We start from the raw sequence: 19520 nt of genomic DNA on the forward strand, positions 1-19520 counted from the left end.
CAGACTAAAATCATGATCTGTAATTTAGTTTAATGCCATCTAAGGGCATGGGCAAACAAATGGTGGTCCAGATAATTCCTGGTAGTAATCTACGACACTCTATAAATCTTATCCTGATGAAATCATAAATACTTATGCGTATAACATCTTTATGGAATTAAGACCAATGTTACACACATACATAAATTAGTTTACAGTAATAGTGCATAAGAAAGATGTTGCCCGCGCATGTCACGGTTCACAATGATAGGTTCGAATGACAATACAATACATACTCAGCCAACATTACCATGGGAATGAATAAGGAGATTACACAACATTGGTATTAGCATTGATTTGATTCACTTGAACACATACTTCATGACGCCAGGGATGTGGATGTTGGAGAAGTAGTTGTCCCAGTCAACAGTCTTGGGGTCAAAGTTGAACAGCCCGACATGGTCGATCCCATTCTCGGCCATGGAAAGCCTCAACCTGTTAAGGTTGACATCATCGAAGAAGCCCTTGAAGAGCGAGAAGGGCCCGTACACCTCCACCAGCCGCATCATGAACCTGACATGGAAGATTTCTATTCCCAAAGATGATACAACCACAAAAGAGTGCATTCGATCGGCTCGTAGACAGACAAACCTGTACTTGCGGTCGAGGTCATTGTAGAGGGAGGCAAGGCCAAAGAGGCCGCAGCAGAGGATGGAGAGCAGGCGAAGGATCTCAAGGGGGAGGCGATATTTGATTATCATGAAGAGGTGGAATGCTGTGATATTGCCCATGAATCTCATCTTGTGGGCGCGCATAGCCCTACCATCGGGCCCCACCTGCGGGTGCTCCTCGAAGTATCGGATCCCCGTCCGGTAGAGCACCGCATACGTTGCTGGATGCCGCAGCGACGAGCTCACGTGGTACACCGCCGGCGGCTGCGGCGGCGGCTGCGGCTCCATCTTCTCCGGCAATGTCGTGAAGGAGGATACTGAGGCGTGCGCTGCCGTTGCTGCCATCATTGCGTTCACCACCATGTCACCGGGCATCTGCATGCGCCATTAATTGTAAGTTTGATTTAGTTGATTTACAACTATATTTAACTACTAGCAGGGTACTATACTATATAATCCATGAAACTAAATGTAACTAGTTTCAGCCCCAACAAGCATATACCATTGAATTAGTACATGCAGCTAAGTAGTACGACGCTGAGTATACCCTAGTCTGGAGTGGTTGAGCAGCCACTTGGTCTGCTGGTTCTCATATAGGCTTAAATGTACACGTTCTTTCAAATGCAAATCTATAGACTTAGCTATTACTCTCCATCCAGGTTTATAAAGCTTAATATATATTTTGGAGACTATTTTGACCATGTGTTACACCAACAATATATGAGTTGTATATGGAGAACACAACACTAAATTCATATTAAAAAGAAAAACTCATTTTTGATAAGTTCTCGGCCTTATAATTTTCACGGCCTATAGTTCATGTATTATTGGTGTCAATTATGGTATGATAAATCTCAAAATATGATATAAACTTGGACGGAGGAAATAGTAGACCACAGCACGTTCTCATAGTCATGCCTGGGGACCAAACTCACAACACGTAACAATGTACTCCCTCCGTTCCTAAATATAATACCTTTTAGAGATTGTACTATAAATTACATACGGATGTATATAGACATATTTTAGAGTATAGATTCACTGATTTTGCTTCGTATGTAGTCTTCTAGTGAAATTCCTCAAATGTCTTATATTTTGGAACGGAGCGAGTAGTATTATGCCAAATTATTTCTTAAAGAATTACCACGTCCATGATGAGGTTGAGGTCGGCAAGGAAGCACGACAAGTTCTGCTTGGCATAGCCGATGATGAACGTATCAATTGTCCTGCAGTTTTTTGAACGTTAAACATATACTGTATCAAAATCTTCAACAAAACCTAAAAAATGTGTTTGAATTTGGACCTGGTCCCTTCGATCCAGCCTGGCAAAGGGTCATTCTTGATGCTGGTGATGATGCTGGGGCGGATGATGACGGCGGGGACATTGCCCTCACCTCGCATCTCCATGCCGAGCACCATCTCCCCCACAGACTTGGTGAACACATATGTGTTTGGCCACCCAAAGTGTCGGGCCCTGCATCCACAATAATTTGCATAGCAAAACAACAACAACAACATCTATATAGTCTGGCCTCATAATAAACCACTTGCAAAATGTATGTGTACATAAACTTAGATAAACATCTATTCGGCCTAACCTGCTAAGGCCAAGGTCCTTCATGGCCTTCCTCTCGGCCTTGGGTGGCGAATCCGGGTCGGCCTCCATCTGCTTCTTCACATCCTTGGCAAGCCTTAGTTCCACGTCCATGTCAAGGTGTGTCCCGTCGCGCAGTGTCTCCCCGTCCCTGAACGGCTTCTCCTGCACCAGCCCTTGCTTCTCGCCCGCCACATAAGCTGCATAGATCACAATTTACTCGCATTGTGTGTATTACTTTTCTCCTTAGTTTTATCATAATGCATTGCATATTAGAAAACCGAGGTGTGGTGAGCCAATACATACATAAACATTATATCCATGAGCTACATGAACCAATGAAGTATAAACAACCCCTCCGACCTCCTCATTTTTATATGTAAATTTTCGGATACGCGTAATAAAATGGAACAACATGACTATCATAACCTTGGTTGTTGTTTGTTTGGTTGGTTTTTATGCTAGAAATTGTAAGGATGTAGTTTTTTTCTCGTACCAGTGGAGACGTGGAGAAGCACCTCGAGATTGGGGCACTTCTTGGCGAAGGCGCACATATGCTTCACACCCATTACATTTACATCAAGAGCCACGTCATACCTGCACACTCGTGCACGCGTGTGCACACACACACACATACATTCCACAGTTTTAGAGACCAGTAATTCACATCCTCTAAACGAAAATTTCCAGATAGAACAACCACACACTAATGGACGTACGAAGATTATTTTTACCTCTCATAGAAGTTGGTGGTAGCAGCGCTGTTAACGATGACATGGAGCTCATCGGCAAGCTGGAGGTCCCTCAGGGTGGTTGCGTCGATGCCGAATGCCTCGTGCGTGACATCTCCAGCCAGAGCCACCACCTTCTCCATAATAAAGTCATCGAATCCACCATCGTGCTGCTCCCTCAGCACCCTAAACAACTCTTTCCCCACGACCTATATTTGATGCATATCACACTAATAAATCCACAAGTTTAGTTTAGGAACTAAGGGGCTGATTGGTTTGATGACAATATTTGGCAGGCAATTGTTGAGACAGGTCTAAAATGTTGACTAACAATTGCTTTGTCGTACCAAGTTCTTGTCAATAACCAGATATTGCTGCTTAGAAATGATGCCACCTTAGCTCCTTCCGTCTATGCCTATTAATTACCGTCCGATCTAGACTCAAAGAATATTTACCATTGGATCAAGTTCATGTAGCGAAGTTACATTTCCGTAACTGCCATAGGCACCTACTCCCTCTGTTCCTAAATAATTATAGTTGCAAAGAACTAGTCTAGTTCTTTCCAACTACAATTATTTAGATACAGAGGAAGTACCAAATACCGGGCGTACGCCGCAGCGGCATACCATGATCACCACAAGGTAAAAAAAACACCATGAGCAGAAAGGTAACTTAGCCCCATGCTCTTCATTTCCAAGTATGACACCATTTATCGTGTAGTGTCTTGTACCGATATTTGACACTGATACCTTTGCATCTCTCTATCTCCCTCCCTCTCCCTCTCCCCCTCCCCCTCCCCCTCCCCCTCTCCCTCTCTCTCTCTCCCCCTCTCGCTCTCTCTCTCTCACACACATTCATGTGTACACTATGATATTGAATCCAATGTTGTTGGTGAGTCTCCTTTTTTAGTGGAGCCAGTGATTAGTCTCTGGTTTCCTACATTTGTCGTGATAAGTATAACACTTCTTGTTTGTGTGTGGGAGTTGGGGAGGGGGGGAGGAGAAAAGGCATGATACCAAATTGTGCTTGAACTAATATATTATTGAGCAATTTTAACATGATCATTTCTATGAGTGCGGCGATTTGGCTCCCGGGCTTAGATGAGCCCGGGCATGAACAGTAAAATCATTTAAAATAGTAGAAAAGTTTTAAAAATTCTGAATATTTTTATGATGAGAGATGATTAGATGTGTGATGTTCATGTCAAATTTGAGAATATTTGGACATCTAAGAAGCTCTTGGTAAAAAAGATAAAATTGGGGCCTGTGAAAAAGTTTACTGTTGTGACCTGATTTTTTCTTTTTTCTCGAGAGCGGTTCAAATGCCAAAATGGTCTGAAATTTAGCACGAACATCACGCAGTTATGTATCTTTTACCACAAAAAAATTCAGAATTTTTTTTATTTTTATTTTTATATTTTTGCTTTCACTGTTGATAGGGTGCATGTGAGCTTGGGTTCCGGATTGAATTATCACATTTTTACCTCCTATTTTGACATGGGAGGGATGAAGGTAAATGCTAATCAGGACCACTACTTAATAAAATCAATGGTTATTATATATATTTTTATATCTCATGTGAAAAGAGGAGGCAAGAAAGACCATGTTAAAATTGCTTTCTCTATACTTAGATTATTAAAGGCACTTGTTTGATCCAATATAGACCACTTAAAAGCACTTGTCTACATATCTAGAAGGAATATATATATATATATATACAAATTTTATCTATCACAGATGGTAGTTATCATGCATCAATTGAGTTGTGTATGTTGTATGTAGTATCTATCAAATCAGAGAGTATGTACGCGTAGTATGTAGTATATGAGAATGTTTAGTGGGTATATGCACTACTTTTTTGTAGTATGTCTCGTATTTTAATTATGCTTCCTTTTACATACAAATATATACGTATTTGACAAATATAGTAAAAACCATGGGTCAACTTCCAATTTTTTCATGTAACTTACTTTAAAGTATCTTATATATAGCATATCAACATACTTAAAATAATTAATTAGCATATATATATATACTACCACATAGTAGTATATGAGACATGTGTTGTAGCTACCCCTAGGTGGTAGGATGTATTTTTCCTACTGTATATAACTACTATAAGTATAGTATATGAGACGGAAAGGAGACACAACAAACCACACAGTGGGAGCAGCTTGTGGGTTTCTCTGTCCTAAAATAACGAATTCCACGTGTTCCTTGCAGCATGATCTTACTAAGAACCATGCTGCCGGTGCATATATACGTAGCTTCTTAGAACGAAAGAAGTATGATGATGAACAAGGATGGACAGACAGGAACGCAAACACGCACGCACCTCGGTCTCCACCCTGCGCCTCGCTGCCGCGGAGTCCGCCGCCCGAACGGGCAGGTAGATCCTCCTCACGCCCGGCTGGACCCTCAGGATCTTCTCCACCAGTACTGCATCCCACCGAAACAAGAAGTGTCAGATGAGCACAATGCAATGCGTATGTAGCTATGTACATGTATGCATACATACTCTTTCCGAGGAAGCCCGTGGATCCAGTGATGAGGACGCTCTTGTTCCTGAAGTACTCCGTGATCGTCGCATCATCAAGTGTTCCAACCATGTTGCCTTACTTTTCTCTCTCACAGAGAGTGAATGTGTGTGTGTGTGTGTGTGAGTGAGAGACACAGAGAGAGAGAGAGAGAGCGCTTCGTAAGAGAAGTTACAGAGAAAGGAAGGAATGTGATATGCTTGGTGTGTGAGGTTTGGCGTTCCTGCACCTGATATTTATACAGATTAAGCAAGGTGCTTGAGGGGGGCAAATTCGTCTCTGAGCAGGATGGCCAGCAACTGAATGCGAGTAATTAGCTCTCTCAAAATAGGTTTTCGCCCCGCTATATGGTTATAGCAACCACGAGATACAACATCCCGAACACCGCTGGGGCGGACAGCATAAGCACGTCCAAAATAAAATACAAGAGAAATTAAGAGAAAAAATACGAACAACGCCGGATCAACTAAAGCTACCACTCCCCGCGACCGTTGTGCCCACCGAAGATAACCACCACGCTCCAAAGCCACTGAGTTGTCGTGTACCAAGCACCACCTTCAAGAAGGAATGCGACGATGTCGACACTGTTGCCCGGACGAATCCTGGGATTTCTCCCGGTACACGGAGGGTAGTGAGGTGAGAGGGTCACCCGACGCCCTTCAAGAAGGATGGTGGCGCCCGCAGGCGTCACCGCGTTGGTGCCGGCAAGATCCGACAGGGATTTCTCCCGACCCCTCGCACCCGCCACCCAGGACCAACCTACGGCTCCACCACACCCGCCGCCCACCAACATAGTCACGAGGAAACCGCCGTTGTCTCACCATGACCAACGAAGCGAGGCCGGTCGGATCCAAACAAGACACCCGTAAACAAGGATCGGCAGCACCGCAGCCACGAGGGAGGGAACAACCTCCACCGGCTTAGGCGGTAGCAGACCGGGCATAGCAGCAGAGGCACACCAGACCAAATGTCCAGCCGAGCCCAGAACGAGCCCGTGAAGCTCCGCCGCCACGCTGCAGCAGTCGCGGCACAGCAGCCGCCGTCCCTGTGGCGAGGAGCTCGCCAGAGCCACCGGAGAACAACGCACCACGGCCCCAGTAGGCCCGCCCCGACCCAGATCGGGCCCCTAGGGCCTAGATCTGGGCCAGCCGGGCGCCGCCGGCCACCGCATGCCAGGGCCATCACCGCCGCCAAGGGGCAGCGCCTCCGCACCGCCGTCGTCCAGAACCACGTCGGAGCGCCGCCGGCCGAGGGGCTCCGCCGCCAGGACCGCCTGGCCGAGTTGGGATCAAGCGACGGGGGAAGAAGGGGGCCGCCACCGCCGGGCTGCGGGGCGCCGCGCGGGCAACGCCTGGCCGCGCCCGCCGACGGCAGCGGCGAGGGGGATGGGCGGCGGCGGCTCGCTGGGAGGGGAAGGACAGGGGAGCCACCCTGGTCGCCTTGCTCGGAGAGGGCGACGCGGGGGGCCTCGGGGGCCAGAACCTCTGTCTGTAATCTTCTACTATCTGTCAATGCGCGGAATTAGCTACGGGCTTGTTGGGCAGAACCATGGCTAGAACTAGCAGGAGACGTGCATGCACGTCCTATTAGAGCAAGTACAATAGAGCTGAGTCAGCTGGCTATAAGGAATAAACTAATATATTTTTGTTTAGTTAGAGAAAAAGAAAAGGAGAAAGAAGGTAAGCGGGCTCTTAGCTAAGAGTCAACTCTAGCACGTGCTCCTAGGCCTTTTGTGAATATGAAAGATGGACCATATAATAAAGAAGTAGTACACTTTTACAATGAACTAATTGTATATGTTGGCTATAAGATGGACTATAGATGACATGATAATGGCTTATAGCTAGTAGCTGGCTATACTATTGTACTTCCTCTTAGGGACGGGAACACCCCATCACCATTATTCCAGGGTCTGGCACCACTTTGCCGGCAAACTCTTTGGTGACGGCGCGCTGGGAGAGGACGGGGAAGGCCTGTCCAATGGCGGCGGCTAGGGTTCCTTGTGTCTTTAAGAGAGCACAAGGTGAGAGATGGGGTCGCCATTGATTGCGTATACACGGCCTCTCTCAAAAATCTCAGATACCAAGGCAAAGAGATAGAAAGTCGTGATCAAGGAGTACTCGCTATCTAAATCACATTAATAATATCAACTACCATGGCGTAGGTTATTGGTTATATCACATGATACTAGACTAGACATAAGACGGCGCACATGTCTAACAACGTGAAAAGCATGCAATGCAGCTTGGGAAGAGCGGACAGGCATTATGGAATTTGAGCTGGTAATTGTTCCATCTTTTCCAGATGCAATGCTTCTTTCGTTCTCAACTGGTAAGCGAATTCTCCGTACAGCACACACTATTGACTTGTCTTTTTTGTTTGAAATAGACACACACTATTGTCTTTGCATCCATCATGCATGAAGAAAATAACCTAGCTAAAAATTATCTTGAAATGGCTCATTGGTAACTGTACTAAAAAGTAGACTTTATAATTGTTGAATCATTTGTGTGTCTTCACATGGACAAATCACGTATATCTCCATATCGTCTTATCTTATTTTCTGTACTTATTATTAGTAGCTTTCGAGTATGTACGAATTACCGGTGCGAATAGTATTATTATCGGTTCATGCCTTAAATAGAGAAAACAAAATGAGTACTAACAGAGTATTGTAACTTGTCTACTTCATTATTTTGGTAGCATGCGATTCCTATGATAATCCCAAACGCGCCTTAAATTAGGAACCCACCCCCCCTCCCCCCTCCACCCCCAATCCCCTACCAGCATAGCCTACACATGCAAAACTCCTTGATGACCCTTGTATAAATATTGTGTGAAGGATACTCTTTAAGACACACAAGCCGCACAACAAGATCTCTTCCTTCCTTCCTTTCTCTTCTGCCCAGGCTCTCACCGCCTCCAACCCATACACACACGAGGAACAAAAGTAAGATATGGTTGGCACACTGAATGAAAAGAAGATCATAAGATACTTCAAGAACAAGAGCATCCTAATCACTGATATCCCCCCCCCCCCCCCCCCACACACACACACACACCCACCCACCCATGCACCAATGAGAGCCGATGGATCCAACTGCTCTTTCCCATGAAACTCATTTATCGCGGGCCTGATTTCTCATTTAAGAACCATGCATGTTCGACTATTGTTGAACTGTGCTCATCTCTTAATTAGTTATTCTTTCGGTGAATATGTGTAGTAGGCCTCCCTCACACACGTCTCCCTCCCTTCCTCGCCGCCCCTGAGGCAGCCGCCGGGCAAGCCCGGGGCGCCAAGGAGGGTGGCGGCGGGGCCTAGGCTCCCCTGCCTCTGCGTGGGAGTCCTGGATCTGGAGCGGTGGCTTCATTGGCGAGGCACGGCAGGCTAGCAGCCGTGCGGGCGGTGGATCCGCCGTCTCGGCCGCGTGGGTGGTGGGATCCGGTGGTCGTTGGCGTCCGGCGACGGCTTTTACGGTGGCCGGTGCGCGCGATCTGACGCCTCCGCTCCTCCCATGTTCGGCGTGTGGGCCAGCTTGGTCGGGCCGCGCTTCCTTGGATTGCCGGTTTTGTATGGGAGGTGCTGCTGGTGCGGGGATCTAGTTCGGGCGAAATCCCTGGTCATCTATGGCCGTCCGCGTCGACGGCAATGCCTGAGGGTGTCATTCCCCTCCTTGGAGGCGTCGGTATAGACTGATTGTTGGCTTTTGAACCGTAGATCAAATCACCACCAAAGTTTGTACTTGCAGTGTAGCTAGGGTAGCTAGCAAGCTAGCAAGCTAGTAGCTTGATGGATGATTGATGGGTGGTCTAGCCAGTACATGGACGCGTATGTACTTGAGCTAGCTGATCGATTTGATCGATCAATTCTCGGCAGCTCAAAGCGTATCGACGAAACTCAGCGCAGCAAACGAATCGGTGGCCGTAGGCTCGTATCGAGCCTGTTAACTTTGTATTGCTTTTCAATTGATCTTCTTGATCTTCTTGGTACAAAGACTATACAGGGGTATACGTATATATATTGCTAAGCTAGGCCTACTGCAAACCGACTCGGTTTGCAATACTATTACTAATCCTACTCGGTTTGCAATACTAACCAAATTAGGACACACGTGTACGTTTAGACTACAACTAGGTTAATTACTACATTCACCTCCTTAACCTTGTTGATATGTCTTCATTGCTCGCACTCCGACTTTCTTCCTCATCTCGATGAACTTCTGTCGACCGAGGGACTTGGTGAAAATATCGGTATGCTGGTCCTTCGTATTCACGTGCAGAACTTCTATCATCCCTTCTTCGCCTTTCTTCTCGTAGCCGAGGGGTTGTTCCACGTACACTTCTTCGGTGAGATCACCGTTGAGGAAAGCGGATTTAACATCCATATGATGAACCTTCCAATCCTCTTGTGCTGCCAAAGCTAGGAGCACTCTCACCATCTCGATTCGAGCAACCGGTGCAAACACCTCATCATAGTCAACTCCTTAACGTTGAACGTAGCCCTTTGCAACGAGTCTTGCCTTGTACTTCACAATGGCATCCTCCGTGTCCTTCTTTAACTTGTAAACCCACTTCAAACCTATCGTCTTTTGGTTTGGAGGTCGGGTTACCAAAGTCCACGTGCCATTGCTCTCAATTGCCTTCATCTCCTCGTCCATGGCGTGCGTCCAGCTAGGACTTTTGCTTGCCTCTACGAAGTTCGCCGGCTCCTCAACTCCGAACAGACATAGTCCGGAGTACTCGAGCGTAACTGGCTTTGTGTACTTGTAGACTTTCTTGAGGGTCTTGTAGCGACGAGGCCCTGAGGAGTCTGTTGTGGCTTGCGAAGGAGGCGACACAAATTGTGTCGGTGTTGATGCACTTGAGGAAGACGGCTGAGACCTTGGTGTGTCATCGACATCCGTGTCGTCGGCGTAGTCGTCGTGACCGTGACCATCATCTTGATTGTCGTCGTCACTATGCGCCTCGTTGTCGATGTTGTCGTCGAGATCTCCGCCTGTGTCGTGCGCGGTGTTGTCGCTATCTCCTTGCGACCTATGCGCGTCGTCGTCGGTGTCGGCACCATGATGATCACTACCATTGTGGTCACCTTGGTTGGGCGTCTTGCCAATCACCTGGACATACTCCCCTGCATCATCATCAGTTGGAAATTCAACTGCAAATATGTTACTGTTTGGAGCATCGTCGGCTGCGGCGCTCCAATTCCACGCTTGGTTTTCTTCAAACACGACGTCGCGTGAAATCCGTAGACGCTTGGTTTGTGGATCGTAGAAACGGTATGCCTTGGTGCCAGAACTGCTCTCGTATCCGATGAACACCATCTTGGTGCTACGATCGGCAAGCTTTGAGAGTTGCGGCTCCGCCGTCTTTACATGTGCCACGCACCCGAATGTCCGTAGATGAGACACATTCGGCTTACGTCTGTAAATTGCTTCATACGGAGTCTTGCCGATCACCGCCTTCGTTGGAGCCCGGTTGAGAAGATAGACCGCCGTCGAGACAGCTTCTCCCCCAAAAAGTCCCTGGCAGGTTCTTGCTCTTGAGTGAACTCCTTGCCATGTCAACGACGGTTCGATTGCGCCTTTCAACGACCCCATTCTGCTGCGGCGTGTAAGGTGCCGTGAGGAACCTCTTTATGCCAATCTTCTCGCAGTAGTCGTTGAACTCATTCGACGTAAACTCTCCGCCGCGATCTGTCCGTAGAGCGCGAACCTTCAGCTTGTGTTCCATCTCTGTTGCAGCCTTCAGCTTCTTGAATACTTCAAACGCCTCATCTTTAGACCGTAGGAGAACGACCCACATATATCTCGAGTAGTCATCTACCACAAGGAAGAAGTACTTCTTTCCTCCGTGAGTTGCCGGGGTGATAGGGCCACATAGATCACCATGGAGCAGCTCGAGTGCATCACTTGCACGATAGGTAGACTGAGCAGGGAACGGCCTGCGGTGCTGTTTTCCAACCAAGCACCCGTCACATACTCGATCAACATGGTCGATAACTGGCATCCCTGATACCATCTCCATCTTTGACATCTTTTTCAAGGCGTAGAAGTTAACATGTCCAAATCTAGCATGCCATAACCACGAATCATCATCACTCTTGGCGAGCCAACACTCCGGTTGAGATTGATCAAGGTTGAGGATATAGAGCCTGTTCCGTGTGCGACTAACACGAGTTAGCACGTTCCGGAGGTTGTCGAAGATCGTCATCACTCCGTTCTCGATATCCACCTTGCATCCATTCTCGTCAAGTTTCCCGATAGAGATGATGTTGTTGCGAAGCCGTGGGATGTAGTATACTCCGGTGAGTATGCGATGTTCGCCTGTGAGACCCTCGAAGAGGACAGATCCTTGCCCACAAATCTCCACATTTGAACCATCACCAAACTTGACCGAGCCTTCAACATCATATTCCAGCTCGAGAAATTTCTCCTTGCATCCCGTCATGTGGTTACTGGCACCCGTGTCGAGATACCACGACACGTTGTGATCCCCGGATAACTTAGGTGTCACATTCTTCTCATGAAGTAGCACCTTCCGGCTTGGTTTCACAACCACTGTTCCAACGAGATCACAAACTTCGGCCATCATAAGACCTGGACCTTCGTCTTCCTCCTTTGCCAAATTTGCCTTGATCTCCCGCTTGTCAGGCTCCGGACAATTCTTTGCAAAGTGACCCATCTCGTTGCAGTTATAGCAATTGACCTCGGACATATCCAAGTTTCGTTGCTTTCGCCCTTTAGATCGGTCTGCCTTACCACAACCTTGTGGTTGGCCTTTTCCTTTGCCTTCTCCGGTTTGTCCGCCGTGCGTTGCGTTGCTTGAGCCTTCGTTGCCATCACGTCTTCCTTTGCTACTTGGGGACTCCCAATCTGTACGCGAGTACATGAGTTGGTCACTACCTCCTCCGTTGCCTTTTCGACAGCCACGAGCATACTCTTCCCACGTCCGCAGGCGTCCAATCGCCTCCGTTATGGTCATGTCGTCGATGTCGTAAAGCTGCTCGAGCGTGCCGATGATGTACGTGAATTTGTCAGTCACTGAACTGAAAAATTTCTCCACAATCTCGGTCTCCTCGAGCTTTGCACCAAGCGCGCGGATCTCTCCCACCAAAGTAGTAAGACGCATGGCGTAGTCATTCACCAATTCAGTTTCCTCCATCTGCAACTTGTGAAATTGGCGCTTCAGCACTTGTGCCCTTGCCTTGGTGACGCGATCTTCTCCGATCCTCATCTCCTTGAGTGCGTTCCACGCCTCTCTTGCCGTCTCGAACTCCGCCAATGTCATTAGCATGGAATCCGGCACAGACTGGGCTATGGCGGCCATGGCACCTTCGTCGCGCTCCTCGTCGATGTCGTCGTCCGTGATGGCCTCCCACACTCGAAGGGATCGAAGAATAATCTTCATCTTCACCGCCCACACGCCGTAGTTGGCGTCGGTGAGCATCGGGTACTGGATGGGGATGTTGCGATGCGCTTGGACGTTAGCGCCGCTCGTTCCTCCACCACTGGTTGCTGACTTGACGCCCTTCTTCACCTTGTCGCCGTTCTTGTTCGCCTTGGCACCGCCGCTGCCGGACTTGACCGACTCAGCGTCGCTGTCCGTCATCGTAGATCGTAGATCGTCGAGGCTATAGATACCAACAATACTGATCCCCTCACTTCCCCTTCCCCTAGGTCTTCCGGGCGAAAGCCTTAACTTTGTTGGGCGGCAGCGGCGCTCACGGCGCCGTTCCCTTCTTGAAGGTGCAGGTTTGGGAACCTTGGGGCTGGGCGATGCTTGTGGGTCGTGGGCAACGGCGCTGGTGCGGCCCTATCCTAGCATGGATCTCCGTCCGTTGCTTGGAGATGGACTCGTGTAGGTGGAGGTCGTCATTTGGCGTCATGATGGCGTCGATGGCGGAGACACCTGCCAAGGCTGGTACCTCAATCTGATCTGAAGATGGACCAGTGGAAGATGGCGACAACGACACATGTGAGTGCGTGGGACCGGTTTGTGCCCCGGACCCGGTATGTGGCTCGGTCAGGGTCTCCAGCTTTAGATGTTAGGCTTAGGTGAGAGGTCTGGGTATTTGGTCCAGATTGCACCCCTTCATCATATGGATAGGTGTAGTGACAAATGTTGTCAAGATGACGGATTCATACATATTGTTGTACTGCTTTGTAAGGTCTTCAAGAATAATCAATAAAATGATCGCATGTATCTTCAAGATGCGGAGACCGGCGGTCATCCTCCTTTTTTTTTAAATGTATAGTACTGGTGGAGAAGATACTGAGAGTTCAACCTGATGTGAAGAAGATCCATCTCCTGGTGCGAGCGGTGGATCCCGCCACAGCGAAGCAACGGGTGGATACTGAGGTACCTAGTGTTGTCCATCGTGTTCCTTCACAATCTAGTCATGTCTTAATTCTTTGATCCCTTTTCTTCAGTTTTGGCGTTGACTCATTTCTTCCCTAGTAGTTAAGTATGCACTTGCAACGTGGTCAAATCAACCATGTCAACTTATATTACCAACATGATGCATCTACAGGTAGTAGGGCAGGAGTTGTTCGGGCTTCTGAGGGAGACGCACGGAGAGAGGTTTCAATCGTTCATCGGAGAGAAGGTCCTACCGTTGGCCGGAGACATGATATACAAGGACTTCGGCATTGACGTTGAGACTCTGAGGGAGCTCCGGCTGATCCAGGAGCTCGAGGTCATTGTCAATAGTGCAGCCACCACCAACTTCAACGAAATGTATGTATCGTTCCATTATATTGATTACCTTTTTTTTGTGCAATATTATATAGGTGACTTGATTGTTTATTTTTCAAAGAGAAACCCCAGCAAAACAAAACTATCCTGATCATGGATCAGTAAAGTTTGTTTGACACATTAGCTGGAGGACCATCCGTGGGGGGTAATTAAGGGGAGTAATTTTTATGGACCAATAAAAACATGCCGGATCTGACCGTACGTGCAATCTCTCCCTAATAATAAAGCGCGATGCGCTTCTGTCGTCCGTCGCGGTCATTTTAAAAAACACCTCTCGATTTTTCAGTATTCAACCCGTAGTCCGTTTTTGAGGCCAAAAACGAATCGTTTTTTGCATTTTTCTGAAAACCCCCTGATGTTTCAGGTAATCAACCCGCGGTCCGGATTTAAGTCAGAAAACGAATCTTTTTTTTGCATTTTTCTGAAAACCCCCTGATGTTTCAGGTAATCAACCCGCCCTCCGTATTTTAACAAAAAAAACCTAACTTTTCAGTTAATCAATCCACATTTTATCTAAAACAAAATTATCCATATCTTTTAAACCGTAACTCCGATTTTAATATGTTATGTATGAAATTTGATTGAAAAAATGTGTAGAATCTAAATAGGATGTTATTTTTATCTGTTGAATACTTCTTAAATATTATTTTTGGTGCAAACTTAATCTGTAGTGTATGGTTCTTTTTTTTCTCTCTTTCCGGCAACGATACGAATTGCAATAAACATCTATTAAATTAAAACCAAATTGAGGGGAAAGAAAACATCGTTAACAACACATTCACACCTTTGAAAAACCTCGTGGGGAGAAACAACATATTTCTAATCTTATTTCGAGTGACTGTATATTCAAACGCATTTTCATTGTATGAGCAATAAAGTCATCGTCGGCAACACAAATGTGATGCCATGCGAAAATATATTGCGTTCCGAGCGTGTATTATTTTCTCTTTCGTTGCAACGCACGGGCTCTTTTGCTAGTATATCTAACAGGAAGCCCGTAAGTCCAGCATTTTTGGATTATAATTGAAGCTCAACCTCTCAATCCCGGAACCCAGCACCTTGTAGTTACGGTTCCAGCTCAATCTCAACCATGGATATGTTTCACGCACTAGGAAAAAGGCAATCTCAAGTGGGATTACTCACTACTATCACCAATTGCATGGAACCACATGGCACATCTCCCCCCTCTGTCTATTATTTTTGTCTTCGCTTCACGAATCGTTCACGAAAACACGAACTGCACTCCTCTTTATATGTGTCTGCAGGTATGATGTGGCTCTGAATGTGAATGTGATGGGAGTGAAGCATTTGTGCAACTTCGTCAAGAAGTGCCCCAATCTCGAGGTGCTCCTCCATGTCTCCACAGGTACATTATCAATTTTAAAATTAATCCAAGATTGTATTCACAAATAAAATTAATAAATATGTCCATGATATCTGCGTAGCTTACGTGGGGGATGACAAGCAAGGGCTGGTGCAAGAGAGACCATTCATATATGACGAGACACTTCATGACGGGACTCACCTCGACATCAATGCCGAGGTGAGGTTGGCCAATGACCTTAGGAAGCAGATGGAGGCCAGCATGAATCCGTCACCCAAGGCCCAGAGGACGGTTATGAAGGACCTCGGCCTTGCTAGGGCCCGACATTTTGGGTGGCCCAACACGTACGTGTTCACCAAGTCTATGGGCGAGATAATTTTGGGCCAACTGCTTCAGGACGAACGTGATGTCCCCATTGTCATCATTCAGCCTAGTATCATCACCAGTATTCTGAACGACCCTTTGTCTGGATGGATCGAAGGCAACAGGTTCATGTTGATCTTGATTAATTTTCATTTCGTTTTCTTCTCCACGACCACCGAAACAGAACACCATGTTGTAAATCTAGAAAGAACAATAAAATAAATTCTGGAACATATCCAGTAATAAAAATAATAATACATCTCCAGGTCGATCCACACAGTCGTGCTCGTCTACGTAAAGGAGAACCAGACATGCTTCCTTGCTGACCTTGGCCTCACCATGGATGTGGTAAGTAATTATAATTTTCATGCAATGTTTGTGCTGCAACTCTGCCCCCACCCTAGTTACTGGTACACTATCTAGGAGCATGGTGCGGTAAGATGCATTTGAATGACGCTACAGAAATGAATGCAATCTATTGGTTGGCTATACCTTGATGCAGATGCCTGGCGATATGCATGGTAGTGAACGCGATGATGGCTGCCACGGTGGCGCACAACTCGTTCTTATCAGAGGAGACAAAGTCTTATCCAAGCACACCAGTGGTGTATCATGTGAGCTCGTCGCTGCGTCACCCTGCATCATGCGGTTTGTTGTATGAGGCGGGTTTCCGGTACTTCAGGAGCACCCTCTCGCTGTTCCAAACGGGCAAGCCGTGCGGACCCATAAGATGCGGTTCATGATGCTCAGGTACCTCCTTCCTATCGAGTTCCTCCACCTGCTCTTCATCCTCTGTTGCGGCTTCTTTGGCCTCGATGAGCTCTACCAAAAACTCGCACATAAGTACAGGTTAGTTATTGAACCTTGTACCGTTATATCTTGCTAATGATGAGACAAAGACTCATTGACACAACTTTTGTTACTAAATTGTTTCAGACGTGCGATGCAAATAGTGGACCTGTATGGGTTTACGCGCTATTTAAGGGGTGCTTTGAAGACATCAACCTAAACAAGCTCAGGCTTGCCCTGCCCAATGACCATGGTAGCTTGTTCAATTTTGACCCCAAGACCATTGAGTGGAATGACTACTTCTATAGGGTCTACATCCCCGGGGTCATTAAGTACATGCTCAATTGAAATAAGCATACACCGATATTCACACCTATTCAATTAGGGCATCTCCAATGGTCGTATGATCATCGTTGGTAAAATTGCCACATAGATGATTTTGATGACATGGCACATAATAAAAGAAGAGAGAGAATGAAACCGTAAGAACCTGAAGCAACGGTTCATGCACAAGCTCCGAGGCAAACATGGTTATTTCTTCAATATTTAATGGACTCACTTAGTTATTTTACATACGGTTAACATACACTCTATTGAAGAGCTTGTATGATGTGCTGTTGGTTGATGATGTGGACACTTATACCAATGATTGAACATACGGACTGTTGGAGATGCTCTTAATGGAATAATATTTCCTTGAAAGTGACCCCCTAGAGTGAAGTTTGTATGTAAATGTGTTTTTATATTTTTCCATGGCATCAAACAAAAAGTTATCATATAACAAAAAAACGTTGTACGCAAGTTGTTAAATGAAAAATGAGTTAAGAAATAAGTTTTCTCTCTCTCTCTTTGCACATTGGAGCGTGTGCAAGGGTGGTTGGTTCAAGTACATACACATCCAGTCCAACCTTTCAATTTTTTATCTGCCACATCATCACACAATGTATGGACACAACTCCCCTCACATGCTGTTAGCCCACATACATGGGAACCCGCGCCACAATGATGATGCCAAGAACAAAGAGAAAACCCATTGTTTTCATGAGCTCATTCCTTTTCTGCAACTTCAATTGCATTTTCTTGTTTTCATTGTTCAGATCCATAACTTTCTTCTCCATCCTACTAGCTTTGATCCAACTACGTTCAAGGCCACCATGGAGCTCCTCAAAAGCTTGCCCCACTAGCTCAGTGGGAGGGGGGTCAATCCAAAAACCCAATCACACTCATCAGGAAGCTGTTAAATCAGAGTTCACATAATTAGGTGAAATTCATAACTTTGCAATAAATCGATGAAAACAGAGTACCAAATAATGTTTTGAGGAATTACATCGAGTGGACAACCCAAAAACCTTCTTCCCATGCTTGCTCCAACCCAAGAAACACGGCGAGCAGGAATTAGCCCATGCCACGGGCAACGGTGATTCGAGCGCTCCTCAAGGCCGTAGAAACATGGATTGGGAATAAAAAATTCAGATTGGAACTGCACAATCCCGCAGCCATCCACCTATGAGCCAGAAAGGCGCATATTACGGCCCATCCCGTGAAACCCTAGATGAGAAATCCCCAAATCCAATGTCAACCGAAAATCCAAATCGACTTACCTCACTGTCTGCGGAGGAGCTTGCACTGTTGGGGAACGTCGCATGGGAAACAAAAATTTTCCTACGCGCACGAAGACCTATCATGGTGATGTCCATCTACGAGAGGGGATGAGTGATCTACGTACCCTTGTAGACCGTACAGCAGAAGCGTTAGTGAACGCGGTTGATGTAGTGGAACGTCCTCACGTCCCTCGATCCGCCCCGCGAACAATCCCGCGATCAGTCCCACGATCTAGTACCGAACGGACGGCACCTCCGCGTTCAGCACACGTACAGCTCGACGATGATCTCGGCCTTCTTGATCCAGCAAGAGAGACGGAGAGGTAGAAGAGTTCTCCGGCAGCGTGACGGCGCTCCGGAGGTTGGTGATGACCTTGTCTCAGCAGGGCTCCGCCCGAGCTCCACAGAAACGCGATCTAGAGGAAAAACCGTGGAGGTATGTGGTCGGGCTGCCGTGGAAAAGTCGTCTCAAATCAGCCCTAAAACCTCCGTATATATAGGTGGGAGGGAGGGGACCTTGCCTTGGGGCTCAAGGAGCCCCAAGGGGGAAGGCTCCCCCCCCCAAACCGAGTTGGACTTGGTTTGGTGGGTGGGAGTCCTTCCTTCCCTTCCCACCTCCCTTTTTTTCTTTTCTCTTTGATTTTCTTTCCTAGGCGCATAGGGCCCTTTTGGGCTGCCCCACCAGCCCACTAAGGGCTGGTGTGCCACCCTCAAGACCTATGGGCTTCCCCGGGTGGGCTGCCCCCCCCCCCCCCCCCGGTGAACTCCCGGAACCCATTCGTCATTCCCGGTACATTCCCGGTAACTCCGAAAACCTTCCGGTAATCAAATTAGGTCATCCTATATATCAATCTTCGTTTCCGGACCATTCCGGAAACCCTCGTGACGTCCGTGATCTCATCCGGGACTCCGAACAACATTCGGTAACCAACCATATAACTCAAATACGCATAAAACAACGTCGAACCTTAAGTGTGCAGACCCTGCGGGTTCGAGAACTATGTAGACATGACCCGAGAGACTCCTCGGTCAATATCCAATAGCGGGACCTGGATGCCCATATTGGATCCTACATATTCTACGAAGATCTTATCGTTTGAACCTCAGTGCCAAGGATTCATATAATCCCGTATGTCATTCCCTTTGTCCTTCGGTATGTTACTTGCCCGAGATTCGAT

The 19520-nt window shown here is 47.0% G+C and overlaps 1 protein-coding gene and 1 pseudogene across 1 annotated transcript; one reads left to right on the forward strand and one right to left on the reverse strand.

The window, feature by feature from the left end:
• Nucleotides 1–341: 341 nt before the first annotated feature.
• Nucleotides 342–5583, reverse strand: LOC123450955 (fatty acyl-CoA reductase 1-like). The gene is made up of 10 exons (XM_045127971.1): nt 5493–5583; nt 5310–5413; nt 2979–3184; nt 2741–2841; nt 2249–2444; nt 1954–2124; nt 1795–1876; nt 969–1025; nt 631–926; nt 342–552 (listed from the first exon to the last, which is right to left on the reverse strand). The coding sequence occupies exons 1-10, from the start codon at nt 5581–5583 to the stop codon at nt 342–344; spliced, it is 1515 nt and encodes a 504-aa protein (XP_044983906.1).
• Nucleotides 5584–8468: 2885 nt separating this feature from the next.
• On the forward strand, nt 8469–17089 carry LOC123450956 (annotated as a pseudogene).
• Nucleotides 17090–19520: the final 2431 nt, after the last annotated feature.

This window comes from Hordeum vulgare, chromosome 4H (assembly GCF_904849725.1).
Source record: "Hordeum vulgare subsp. vulgare chromosome 4H, MorexV3_pseudomolecules_assembly, whole genome shotgun sequence".
NCBI lineage: Eukaryota > Viridiplantae > Streptophyta > Magnoliopsida > Poales > Poaceae > Hordeum > Hordeum vulgare.

What these genes read in the sequence shown, in the direction of transcription:
- LOC123450955 (XM_045127971.1), bottom strand. Translation starts at nt 5,583, where the DNA reads ATGGTTGGAACACTTGATGATGCGACGATCACGGAGTACTTCAGGAAC. An exon ending in GGCGCAGGGTGGAGACCGAG is followed by an intron (nt 3,185 to 5,309) that starts GTGCGTGCGTGT and finishes CATCAAATATAG; the next exon opens with GTCGTGGGGAAAGAGTTGTT. An exon ending in CAACGGCAGCGCACGCCTCA is followed by an intron (nt 927 to 968) that starts GTATCCTCCTTC and finishes ATGGAGCCGCAG; the next exon opens with CCGCCGCCGCAGCCGCCGGC.